Raw genomic sequence first — 13,773 nt, forward strand, 5'->3', positions numbered from 1 at the left:
TCAAGGTCCAGATTAACACACTAATTGCTGTACAGATAGTTGAGATATGGGGTCACACAGATATCTTGAAGTTCCTGGGCCTCAGGGCAAACTTTGTACCCACCACTCACCATGTTCAATTTGTAAGATAGGTGTCTTCTTATGTGAGGAGCCATTTTACCACATCATGCAATAAGGCAAATGCTAGTATGAGATATTGGAATTTACTACAACCACACCTCAATGTTGAGGTATGGAGGGGAATGTATACATTCAATGCTCTTCACATTTTTATCTTCAAATATCATTATTTTAAGAAATAGTCTAATTAAAAGTTGAGTGATTTCACAAATTCATAGCTTTCACTTTCCAGAATGCATTTCACAAGAACAAGTTCCGAGGATAGATTTAATATATACTGTATATATGAAATGATTGTTTCTTAGATCTCATGCACACAACACAAGTATACAGCTGTTTTGGCATTGGTATGCTGCCATATTAACATGAATACATACAGATCTTTCTCTCCCTATTGTGGAATGGTACACATGAGAAAAATGTAAGCCAAAATTGATCATTTTGAAGATTTTACTAGACAATCTGCAGGTTTGATATTTTTTTTCCTGTTAGTGGCTAAATACAAGAGCATGGCATGAATGGCCAAAATGTGCCACTTCTTCACACAATCCAAATCTTTTGTTTTTCATTTATTTTAAAGTTCTTCGCTGACCTGTGAGTTTAGTATGACATGTAGATGGTCTCATTGGCCACATTAAAATCAGATACTTATATGGTCATATTAACTTAGAACAGTACAAGATGGCTACAATATATCTATAAGTAAAAACACAAAATCCAAAAGAAATATACAGTACCTCACATTGGATCACGTGGTGATCCCTTCAATTTAAACCATAAACCGAAAGAGGACAATAAAGGAGCAATAAATTCCTTATTGTTTATATTATTTGTTATAAATCACAAATAGTACAAATACAAAAGGACAATATCATTAATATATTGTACAAAAAATTTCAGAAGTGCATACAAAATAGTGTCACCTCGAAAGGGCACTGGCTGCAATTCAAGAAAAAAGATAGGGCCACATATCTATAAAAATTTGCTGTTTAAATAATACATCATGCCCATGGAGGAGACAGTAGAAAAAATCCCAATTGTATAATATATTAATGATATTGTCCTTTTGTATATGTACTATTTGTGATTTATAATAAATTTACACTTTAGATAATATATAAGTAGCTGGCAATGGTGTTAAAAGTCAACCTTGTTACATTCAGACAAAAATGCACATAAATAATATAGCTTCCAAAACTGAGAGAAATGGTAGTTTCTGTTGTATTTCCTTAAAGGGCTACTGTTTTTTTATTTTAATTTATTAAGTAAACAGTATTTATGAAAAACTTTGTAATATATATGCAGTGGGTACGGAAAGGTTAGAAAAGAATTTCTGCAGTACTCAAGGTTCCTAAGAGCTCAGTGGCTTCCATAATCCTTAAATGGAATAAGTTTGGGACCACCAGAAGTCTTCCTAGACCTGGCCGTCCAACCAAACTGAGCAATCGTGGGAGAAGAGGCTTGGTGAGAGCGGTAAAGAAGAACCCCAAGATCAGTGTCTGAGCTCCAGAGATGCAGTAGATGGGAGAAAGTTCCACAAAGTCAACTATCACTGCAGCCCTCCACCAGTCGGGCCTTTATGGCAGAGTGGCTGTTTTTTTCTAGTCAAGATGAGGTACAGAGTGTACATTAATGAGAAAAAACAATATATTTTTTTAATTTACCAAATGGCTGCATTGAAACAAGAGTGACTGCAGAGTTATCGGTTTGACTGAACAACTCCTTTAAGTTGCACCAATGTAATCCAGGACTGCAACAAGGTAACTTTGAATCTTTGCTGCATAGAAGGACAATCCAAATTTGTGTAAAGTAAGAGAAAAGTGCAAGACGCATCTTATTTATCATCCAGCATGTGCCACTGTGATAAATGCGGTTCATCATTAGATTGCCTGGCATAAGTTTATGCTGCCTAAATATTAGACAACATTAGTAAGTTTGCCCAAATGTATTGTAAGCTGTGAAACAGAAATATTTTGTGTTTAGCTATAGAAATCAATGTATGACTCTAGCATGAACAAGTTCTGATTAGGCTAGGTTCACACCGGCCTTTAAATGGAATCTTTCAGTAAGATTTTCACTAGTAAACGAGAAATTTTGCACAATAACATCAGTTAAAACATTTCCTGTGATACCCATTTCATAGCCATCCAATGCTCTGTTGTCCCAAAATCTGCCTGAAAATGTATGAAAATTAGGCACTTCAGTGGACTGGGGGGTGTATCAGTGAATATTAGTGCACTTGTAGTATTCAGCACTGTCTGTCTACCACCCCCCCCCCACATCTTCATTGCCAGAGAGACAGATACTCTGCTGTATCAGGTCAACTCTGCTCCCTATTGAAATCTTGCAAATGCAATGCTTTTTATTTAGTCGGCGCATGTGCAGTAGAAAACTAAGGATCATGGCAACAGATATTGGCGTACTGTGCTTGTGCGCGTGTGCTATCCAACTGGAATAATCGGCACCCTGCTTTGGCCAACTGGCAAGCACCACAGCCTACAAATACTCCCGCCTACTGCTGAGAGCTGCAGGAAATAGTTTATTCTACTTTGGTTCAGGCCTGTGCTATCTGCTACTACTAGACATTAGTGAATATGTTCGGCTCCCTCCAAATAGCTATAGCGCTTACCGAATAAGCTGCAGCGGGAACCTGAGCGCTCTGATAATCAGGTGTCCAGTGCCGCAGCTGCATGTGTTGCGGTTGTGTGACAGTTACAACACATGTATGGAGAACCTGTCTGCTGTGACTGTCATAGAGCCACGAGAGATGCAGCTGTGGCGCCGGACACCTGATTATCAGAGCGCTCCAGCTCCGCTGCTGCTTCTTTGGTAAGCGCTATAGCTTGCAGAATAAGGAAGGAGCCGAAGATATTCGCTCATGTCCAGCTACTACTTGATTGTTTTATTTATGTCCAGCTACTACTTGATTGTTTTATTCATGTCCAGCTACTACTTGATTGTTTTATTCATGCTGTCTGATCGTGGACCGTCTGACAATTCTTTTGCCTTCCGATTTTTTACCTTAATTACAATCCTGGTTCTGACACACCTACCTGACCATTCTTGCCAGATGGGACCATTGACCAGCAGCTGACTCTGTGGCTCCAACCCAAGGGTCCCTGTGTAAATCCAGATCTTGGTACGGAGCTTAAAGGGTGAAGGCCATGGCAACCCCTGGGATCTGGTAAAAGGAGTGGCTTTGCACTAAGTCTGTTCATGGTTGCCATTTTAGAGCTGCCAGGTGACAACTGATAGACCCTCATACCAAAATCTTACTGACAGAGAGTCTATCAGCACAAAATGAATGTTCAAACCTAGCATAAGAGCTCAGTGCACCTTCTCATCTTCTTTTGTATCTAACTTCACTCCCGTCTTACTTGATTGACAGCTCTGGCTTTACAAGGGGGTAGAGATAGATTTTAGAAATAGATGGAGAACAAGTAGGTGGGAAGGTGCAATGTATTGCTTGGCCACTCCAAGGGTGCTTTGTTTGAACTGAAATTTTGTGCTGACAGACTCCCTTTAAACCTCCAATGCAGACTCCATCATCCAGTAAAATGACAGACTCTAATGTAAATTTTCTGGATCCCATTATACATCAATTGGGTAAATATGGCACCATCAGTAGCCACCAAGTGACAGATCTCTCAATAATACAGAACAGATAAATGGAACACAAACTTCTGATGTGAACCTAATGCATATTATTATATCTTGTTTAAGTCAGCAATGTACATTACAATAGCACTGTATTATAGTGTCATTGTGTGCCCCTATACACTGATTGCTAATAACACATGATCCTTTTATATTGGCTGTCATCTATGATCGAACATAAACTTTATTTTCCTCATCTAATACAGTTAATCTGTCATCTCCAGAAGAGAATGACCCCACTTCATAGCGACTTTCCTAATTTTATATAACACCAAACCCATCACACCCTGACAATCAGTCTCAGCAGCCAGACAGTACTAATCAAACACTTATGTCATGACTGATATGGTAATAGTGGGATAATCGATTAAATGGTACATTATTATGGAGTATCAGATGCTGGACAAGGCTTAAATGATTGGATACAGCTATTATATCCAAATTTTACTCATATCTTTACCAATATATGCCATGTAAGGGGATATCATAGTATATGAGCATATTTATTGAAAGAAGTTACATTACCTGCATTCAGTCCTATGAGGAATCTCCCTAGGATTAAAAGTTCAAAAACTCCAGCTGATTGTGCAATACCCATGAAAAGAGCAGCGAGAATTGCCACCGCATTATTCACGAGGAGAGCCTGTTTCCTGCAATGCATGTGAGCAGATGGTTTAGTATATACTGGAAATCAGAATTTAGCCAAATATTATTTGCCTTCATTTGGACAGGGCAATAAATTTATGCCATTCACTACATTTTACGCTATGCTGCTTATCAATAACCAGTTATCTTTTTCCATAATATAGCACTACACCTATCACTATTCTCTTGGGAACGCTTATGTTCTTATAGCATTGGAAATATTCTTTACTTTGGTAGTAGATCTAGGAAACTTGCAGATCACAGGGTCTAGCCACATGTAATGAGACCTTTATAAGCAAATTTGTACAAAAAGTTATTTACAGAAAGTTTTTTCAGCAGGATAGTCCTAAATATTCAAGGCAAGGGTGGGGAATATAACACACCTGACCAGTGGCTGGAACTATTGTGGAGCCACTTTGGTTTAAGTATGGTTACCGTGCCTGTCGCCTTAGCTGTTATTATAGGGAACTGTGGTTGTCTGTTGGAGTAGCATCTGACTTCGTTCTTGAAAGCACAATTTGCATCCATGTTCAGAAGGAAGTGTCTGCTTACCTGCCAATCTTTAGCGCCGCATGCCCGCCAATAAAGGTCCCAAGGAGTCCACCTACTGTAAACGCTGAAACAATTACCGACCAGATGAGGGTTAGAAGACCTTCATCTAATTGTGAGTTGTAGCGTGAAGACCAGGTCTCATTAATGAACTTGTGTACATGCTGTAAAGGGATAAAATAAAATACATTTGAAGACCCCAACATTTACCCAAACTCCCAGGACCTATTTATCTCACAATTTTGATGCTCATGCAACTTCTCTAGATATACTTGGCCATAATAAATTGGTCAGCAAAGTTCCCAGTTCACACTGTAAATTAACCTGCTACCTACATCCCTCTTCCCCACCTCCGGTAACCATATGATACCATCTTTAATAAGCCTTATTGGTAGAGGTTTTCTAGTTCTATAATATGCATGTCCTAACGAGATCAAAAGTATTAGATTGGCGAAGATACGCTATGCTTCATTGTCTATTTTGCTTTTCACAGCTCACCTATATACTTTTATTAGCAATTGAGCGTGATAATGTAGGTATTACAGTCCTATTCACTTAAAAGGGTCATCCGGAACTCTGCATATTTTTCCCTATGGGGCTAAAAAGTTAGAAGGTGGGAATTGCTATCTACCTGCCTGTTCTACATGACTCTGATCTCTGGTGGCTCAGGGTGGTCACTGACAGCTTCTGTCAGCGACTCTGCATGTCCGTTAATGTCAAGTTGATAGAGCAGCTTCTTTTCTTCCGCTCTGCTCCGGCAGTGGCGCGTCACTGCTGATGATATGCTGATTGACAGCCAGCTTCCCGCTGCCTAGTTGCGGGGAGCCAGTTGTCAATCAGCATTCTGTTGGCATAGACTGGGAGAGAAACAGCAGTCCTGTTATCTGGGGTCTGGGGTCAAATGAAGCAGTAGGATCACTAGTAGGAGTGGTCTATGACCAATCTGAGCTGGCAGAGATTGGCACAGGCAGAACTAAAAGGTAGTAAGCAACTACATGCCTGTAACTTTTTAGCCCAATATTGCCAACACCTGTTACTTGCCACAGGTGAGTTTGAACGAGTATAACATGCTTGAAACACAGCTGTTTACCCACATTGGGCTGTGTGGGCCATTATACTGTATACAGGAGGTGTGATTGACAGCATACTGTGTATAGGTAGTTGTGATGACCATTATACTGTATAGAAAACTGTTGGCGACATGATACTGTATATAGGGAGCTGTGACTCCAACAAACTGTGTATAAGGAGCTGTGATAGACATAATACCAAATATAGGGAATTGTGTGGGACATCATATTGTCTTGGAAATTGTAGAAGACATCATACTGTAGGGGCCTTATTTTGCTTAAAAGTGGAAATCATTACTTTTTAGGGGGTAGTTAGCTGATTAGTTCTGAGGGGGCACATGGGTTGTTTACATTTGAAGGGAGAAGGCAGCAGGAGGCAAACTGTTGCCAGGTATGGCGACTATACATGAGAAATGTACAGTCATTTTTCAGTCCAAGGAAGAAGGGTTGATTTAATTCATACCTGGTTATCTGAGATCACATGTGATGTAGAAAATGTAGTAATGGCCCTCATGAAATCATAACTATATAAAGAGGTTGCACTAAGAATTTAAAGAAGCCCTACCAGGGAATTCTCCGGTAACCAGTGCCATTCCATTCCACTTGTGAGTGACGTCACTGTTCTTCAGACTATCCGGGTCATTCTATCTATGACCCAGAAGTCTCTTACAATGAATGAGAGGTGTTCATTAAAAATTTCCCCTGACCCACTTCTATTTATCACAGGATGCTGAAACTGCACATGTGTAAAGATATAAGTCTCTATAGGTTACATGCCAATTTGCAACTCAGAACCGATAATTCCCTTCATTTACAGGTGCTGAAGTGGTGTGAGGTTTGACCCAGTGGAATACAGAACAGTCATCAAGTTCCTTTACTTGAAAGGGCGCACACCAAAGCAGACATTTGATGAGATGAAAGAGGTTTAAGGTGATGATTTCCCATCATACGATGCAGTCAAGAACTGGCATTGTCAATTCAAATGTGGTCGGGCTTCGAGCAAACAGCTCCAATTCCAGGGCGATCCCACTCTGCTATTGATGAACACACCATCCAACAGGTTGCCATTTTGGAAAATCGCCACGTAACCATTCGACACCTAGCCCAAAATGTCAAGATTAGTGTGGGGTCCGTGGAAAAAATCATCCAAGACCATTTTCACATGCATAAGGTATGCGCTCGCTGGGTTCCTCGACTGCTCACATATTTTCAGAACAAGGAATGAGTTGAATGCTCTCAGGCTCTATAGATGATGTGCCATGGAAACCAGGAGGACTTTTTCGACAGACTGATCACACAGGATGAAAGCTAGGTCCATCACTATGATCCTGAGACTAATGTCCAGTCGATGCAATAGAAGCATCATGACTCACCGCCTCCAAAGAAGGCACTTGTCCAACCCTCGGCAGGCAAGGTCATGCTCACAGTATTTTGGGACCAGTACGGAGAAGGATTGATGAATTTCCTAGCAAAGGGTACCATGACCACTGGGGCATACTATGCTTCACTGCTGCGAAAATTGCTGGAGGCCATCAAAACCAAGAGACGTGGCATGCTCACGAAAGGTGTCTGCCATCTGCAAGACAATGCACCAGTTGATAACTCAAATATTGTTAGGGCTAGCAGAATGCACCAAGTAATAATTGATACGAGGTGCGTTCGCAGCCCAGGGTCCACCGTGCAGAGATACCTGCTGCAAAGTAATGGCGGATGGACACTGAGCTCACACGTGGGTTAAGCTTCACCCCATGGGAAATGAAAGCAAGCTCTGTTGCCTCACAGAGTCGCACTGTGCACAGAGATTAATACCCTAACTAGGGTTGTGCTTGCTCTGGAACTCTGCACAACCGCACACATGAAGGAACCAGATGCTAAGCCAAGGCTAATTGCCCCCACTGACGCTATCTGCCTGCCTGAGTGTACAGCCCCAAAGAGGGCTCACACCATATATGAACTGAGTGGTAGAGTATCCACTGGCAACAGCCAAACACAAATGATACTAGCGCATGGCCGTGCGGCCATGCGAACCTTTTATAGTTGTAGCTCTCCAGGACCTTCCTAGTGGACCAATAGGAGCTGCTACATGACCTGAGCGTGTGACCCCCGACCTCCAATGAGAGGTCTTCCCTTGGGCATGCTCAGAAGGAGTAAAGCAGGACTTAGTCCCAGGAGCACCTGCTTGCCGCCGAACAGTACTGGTTATAATGGCTGAACCTGGAAGGGCAGCAGTAAGCAAACGTGCAGTATCTGTCTGAGCCAGGCGCTGGGACTGACGTCTCTGCTGAGCAGGTTCCACTGCGGCTGGATAAGAATGGGAGACGGCAGCAGACATGGTTTGAGATTCCCCTTGCGCAGCGACAGGAACTCGACACCTAACACATATTACCCAAATGGAAGCATCCTCATGTAGCTTTGAAATTCTACCGCATTCCCTTTTTTCATCAGACTTCCTCCTCTTTCCAACAATGAAGTTATTTATGAAGCATTTTCCAGATAATGACACTCTGGTTTCCAAAGTCAGAACGTGGCTTTTGGAGCAACCTGTCGACTTCTACAAGTGAGGTGTTTACAGATGCTTAAAGAGATGGGACATGGGAGAAGTGTGCGTCCCTAGGTGGCACCTATGTAGAGAAGGACTAATAACTCTGTCAAGTTTCATTGCTCTCAGGAAGTGGGTCAGGGGAAATCTTTAATGAACGCCCCTCGTAAGTCTACAGTGAAAAAGCTGCTTCTGGGTCACACAGAGTGCAGTGTGACCAGGACAGTCTGCAGAGTGGTGGTGCAACTGCGAAGTGGAGCAGAGAGAGTGGTGATAGGTGAGTATATTAACACATACTACACTACATGCACATATGCCCAGATTTAGGAAATAAAAAACTTAATGGAAAGGGTTTTTTGAAAGTATGGGAAGCATAAAATTGTAATTTATTTTATGTAATCTCCAGACTAATAATTCCTTGTGTTTATAGTCCCTCAGCACAATGGGGCGCCCTGAGAAGTAACATAACAGTTGCTTATACAAGACAACAAATCACAACTGCGTAGTTCTATAAAATAACTTTCACATGTTAATAATGGAAAGCCCTTGAGAAGGAGAAAAATGTTAGAAGCAAATATATAAGGTGAAAAATAACTTGCAGTGTTCACCTGGTGAGGATGTGAGAACAGAGGTACAGCACTAGGTATAAGTAGCTGAATGTGCAGCAGAATGCAGGCAACACCTGAGGAAGACTCTTCTCAGCCAAAACTTGTTGTGTATATTTTAGCTGTTTTTAAATAAATCCATCTGAATTATGTGGAGGAATACTGTATCACTTTGCCTCTTTGTCATCACAGTGGAAGAGCTATTTTCTTTTTTTTCTCCATTTAACGTGTTAATGAAATGTTATATTTTCAAGCCCACACTTCTGATGTCAGTGGCCTTGCAGTTTATAGTGCTGAAGGCAGTGACTGGTAGCAGTGGTCATATGGGTCACTCACCGCTGCAGCCAAGGCAAACAGAGCACCAGGGGAGGAGAATCTGGGACATGGTGATGAAATCAGTATGTACTTTTAACTTGATTTACCTATATTGCTGCCTTTATTTTAATCCTTTCCTCTGTAATGACTGTATAATCTGTGTATATCATTCTCCATAAAACAATATTTTTAAATTCCTAAAAAATCTTAAACAATTTCACTTACTGTGGTAGGTGCGTTAATAATTGATAGATTATATCCATATTGAAATGCTCCTCCAATCCCTACTGCACAGACCGCCCAAAAAAGTTTGTTTGTTGGGATCTATGGAGACACAAACCAAAATGTTATTTACATTCAGTTCTAAATTCTCAGTTATTTCTTTCCAGGATAATGACTTGTATATAGAGCAAAATAAATAAGAGGAAAAAATGCTCCTCCAAACCTTGGGCTATGTCCATACGTAGTGTTTTTGCCGCTTTTTTTGCACTTTGCATGAATTTCAATGGTGAAAAAAAACATTTATCAGGAAATGTAGCATTTCGATCTACTCAGCCTGATATTGAATAGACCAGGATCTTCCATACTTACTGTACAAAGTCTCCTCTCCCAGCTGTAAAATCCCATATGCAGTGTAAGAACTCCCTATGTGATGACTGCAGCGCCCCAGAGTCCTGGTCGTTGCAGTACTGATGCTCCGCCGCTAAGGGGGGCTATGGTACGTCTGATGGCACTGAAGGAGTTCACCTGACCAGGTATCACAGACACCAATACACTTCACAGTCTGGCCTCCAGGGGGAGCTAAGGGTGCTATGTATTAGGCCACTCCTCACAATCTGGTAAAACTGGGGGTTAGATAGGAAGTTAGTCAGAAGTTGACTGGGTTGGAACCAGGCAACATCCTGTGGCAGAGGGTGTTGCAGGGGAAGATTCAGGGGGGTCCCTGTCAGGGGTGGGATCCTGACAGAGGCCTAGCGAACAGAAAGAACGTTACGGGACCGCGCCTGCACTTCATCGCGGCGGTACCCGAAGAAAGGACAAGAAGCGAGGTTTATTGTGCTGAGTGAGAAACGAAATCAACGCAACAAGGAGAAACACCAGTAGGAGTCGTGCTGTAAGACGAGGCAACATCCTACTGAGGCGCGTAGCCGGTGGCCGGAAACGCCGAGGAAGTATTGAGCTCCAGGCCTTACTTCAAACCTACGGCAGGACAGTCAGTTCTAGGCGGGCTGTCTCACCCAAAATCACCTAAGCAGACACAGGGGGCAACATCTGGAGAGGGGCGACTCTAGGGTCCCGGAAGAACTCCAAGCCCACCCGTCATACGGGTGCGTCCTAGCCATATCATCTGGGGGGACGAAGAAGAACATCATAATCGAGTTGTGAGGGAACTTCAGAAACAGACACAACCGTTGTGAGGACTATCCCGTAAGCACAGCAGGGAAGGACTACAACACACAAGCGCTAGAAGGTAGGCACAGATTTCCACCTGCAAAGGGAACTCTGGAGGTGCCATCGGACCGGCCGGGACTCAGGTAGCCGGTTAACCGTATTCCGGACTGAGGATCCTGAAGCCTTCAGTAAAGAGGTAAAGAGACTGCAACCTGGTGTCCTCGTTATTCTCCGTGACCTACACCGCACCACAACATCATCACATTCTCGACTTTCACTGGACGCCCCTCAGCAGGGTCACGGACCGGGCCTAGCCACCGTGACAACCCCAGGACTGAGACGCAGAGGCCCAGTACCGGGTGCCCCTCGGCCCTGCGGCAGTGGGGGCGCTCCAATGACCACCAGACAGCCCACAATAAGGTAATGCATCATATACTAATAGAACCCACCGGCTCTTTTGGCTTCCAAAAATGTTCCCTCAACTAGAAGGAGGAGCCTCATAGAATAATTTTTGCCTATTACTGAGGAGTGGGTCTCCTACACTGGTAAAGCGTATGCAGTAAGTGCAAGGGATGCCAAAAATTAAAAGGAGGCACTACAATATCCCTTTGAAGAGGCATAGTGGAGGGCCTCAGAAAACATTTTTTTTCCCATTTTTAAGGAGTAGGTCCCATTATTAAGGAGTAGGTATCCTAGACTGGTAATGACCATGCACTAAGTGCATGAGCTGAAAAACATTTACCCCCGAGGGGTAAACATATATGTCAAAGAATGTTAGAGGTAGGACTCTCAAAATTTTTAAAGCGGGCATCATAAACACCCTCAAAAAATATATAGCGAGGATAATATGATTACCCTGTTGATATAGTGGTGGATGAGGAGAAGGAGCAGGATGACACAAAAAAAGATGAAATCCTGAAGCATTTATCCATGTTTGGGTGGGAATGGGTGCATGGGAATAGACCAGAAAAAAAAATCGATTTGAGTTTATGTTCTGCTGCTGTCATTTGGTGGTGTTGAGAAGTCTGGGCCAAACCAGCCCTTGTTCATTTTGATAAGTCAGCCTGTCAGCATTTTCAGTTGACAGGCGGATGCGCCTATCGGTTATCATTCTCCAGACAGCACTGAAAACCCGCACTGACAAAACGTTAACGGCATAGCTGTCTGGGACCTCCACGGCGTAGAGAGACAGTTCATGCAACATGTCTAGCTTGGATACCCAATAGTTGTAATGTACAGAGGAATCACAGAGGACACTGGTACGGTCTTCAAGGTCAGCATCTTCCAAAACTTTTCCCTCCTTGTCAGTGTACCCCACTCATAAGGGCCTGGGCGCTGAGAATGTTTGAGAAAACTGTCCAAGACTGGTGTGTGTCTCCCTCGTCTCCACTCCTTGGTTGTCCAAGGAATTGTGACCTCTGCCGCCAGCGTTGTCAGATGGAAATTTTTTAAATAATTCTTCAACTAAGGCCTTCTGGTACTGCAACATTTTATTAGACCTCTTCACCAAGGGAAGGAGAGATGTAAAGTTCTCCTTGTAGCGTGGATCTAGAAGAGTGACCAACCAGTAATTAGTGTTGGCCAAAATGCCTACAGCGTGAGGGTAACGGGAATGGAAGCGGAACATAAACTCAGCCATGTGTGCCAGACTGCCAACAGGCAAGAGTTCCCTGTCCCCACCAATATATAGAGACTACTGGGTGCATCACTATACAGACAATAAGTTGAAGATAGGGTGCTGCATCCTGCATGAAGCAATTAAGTAAATCAAAGAAGGAGAAAGACCATGCAGTATGATGCACACACCTGGAGTATGAAATATATATAAAAAATTAACAACTTTATTACATAAAAATAACAGACAATTAAAACCACGTAAAAATTATATCAAAAAGGAGAGTGATCTACATGTATTCCCCTGGTGCAATTACAATGAATGGAAAACATTCTCCTCCCCTGTTCCTTCTATGACGCTTCCATATACCGGCTGTGTTCCGCGCATGCGCCCGTGGATCCTTTGGTGCATGGCGATTCAGTGTTTATTGTGGGCGGATCGCGTGGGGCCCCACGTGTATCGGCCCACATATCCTGGATCTTGCCGTTTCCCTTTGTTGCACTGGCGGCTGCTAGGATACGCGCGGCCACTTCCGGGTTATGTCTGACTTTTACTTCCGGTTTCTGGCCTACTTATACTGCACATTTCTCATTCTGCATTATGCGCCCCCTGACGAAGGTGTTCCGAAACGCGCGTTGGGGCGGACACCGGGACTCTGCACCTGCCGTATACCGCAACTTTGGGGTGATGTATTAATTATTTCTACCGCTTTTTTCTTATGCATCATGTTGTATCAGACTACAAGCCAATGGTGGCAGTACTAAGTATAGGACATAGTAATTTACTTAATGAACCTTTATTATATAGGCTGAGTCCCCCTATTAGGTTTTGTAATTCTGATCCAAAATGTTTATAGTTTCAACAAATATATTTTTTGATATGGGTCAGCAGGCGGTTTCCCGGTGTTCTGTGTGTATTAATTGTTTTTAGATTGTTGTTGGGCGACTGTGTTGTTACCATTGCCCTCCTGCCTTGCACTGTGAATAAAGCAATTTTATTAAAAAAGACATAAGGTTATCTTCTTGGATTTATTTCCTCTCCCCTGTTTGCATAATGTTTGGATAACTGTCTTGATCCAATATTTGAGCAAAAATACTCTCATCTGGGTGGTATTTATTATTGTTATTTATTATATATTTCTGTTCATTTTTCCCAGATGATACTTTATAGACATTGTTTGCTTTTGGTTACCCCTATTTTTCTTCAATATATGAACATATATGAATACATTTCAAAAAATGTACAAACACATATATCATACAGTAG

At 42.4% G+C, this 13,773-nt stretch overlaps 1 protein-coding gene across 2 annotated transcripts in view; it reads right to left on the reverse strand.

Moving 5' to 3' along the window:
* The window catches only part of LOC143815641 (solute carrier family 2, facilitated glucose transporter member 11-like), a 145,048-nt gene that overhangs the window by 81,260 nt on the left and 50,015 nt on the right, over positions 1-13,773 (reverse strand). For both annotated transcript variants that reach the window (XM_077295100.1, XM_077295090.1), the window contains exons 2-4: positions 9,726-9,824; positions 4,975-5,135; positions 4,303-4,427 (exon numbers count right to left, since the gene is read on the reverse strand). In XM_077295100.1, the coding sequence (XP_077151215.1) occupies positions 4,303-4,427; positions 4,975-5,135; positions 9,726-9,824 (385 nt within the window). The remainder of the gene's footprint in view (positions 1-4,302; positions 4,428-4,974; positions 5,136-9,725; positions 9,825-13,773) is intronic.

This window comes from Ranitomeya variabilis, chromosome 1, assembly GCF_051348905.1.
Source record: "Ranitomeya variabilis isolate aRanVar5 chromosome 1, aRanVar5.hap1, whole genome shotgun sequence".
In the NCBI taxonomy this organism is placed as follows: Eukaryota; Metazoa; Chordata; class Amphibia; order Anura; family Dendrobatidae; genus Ranitomeya; species Ranitomeya variabilis.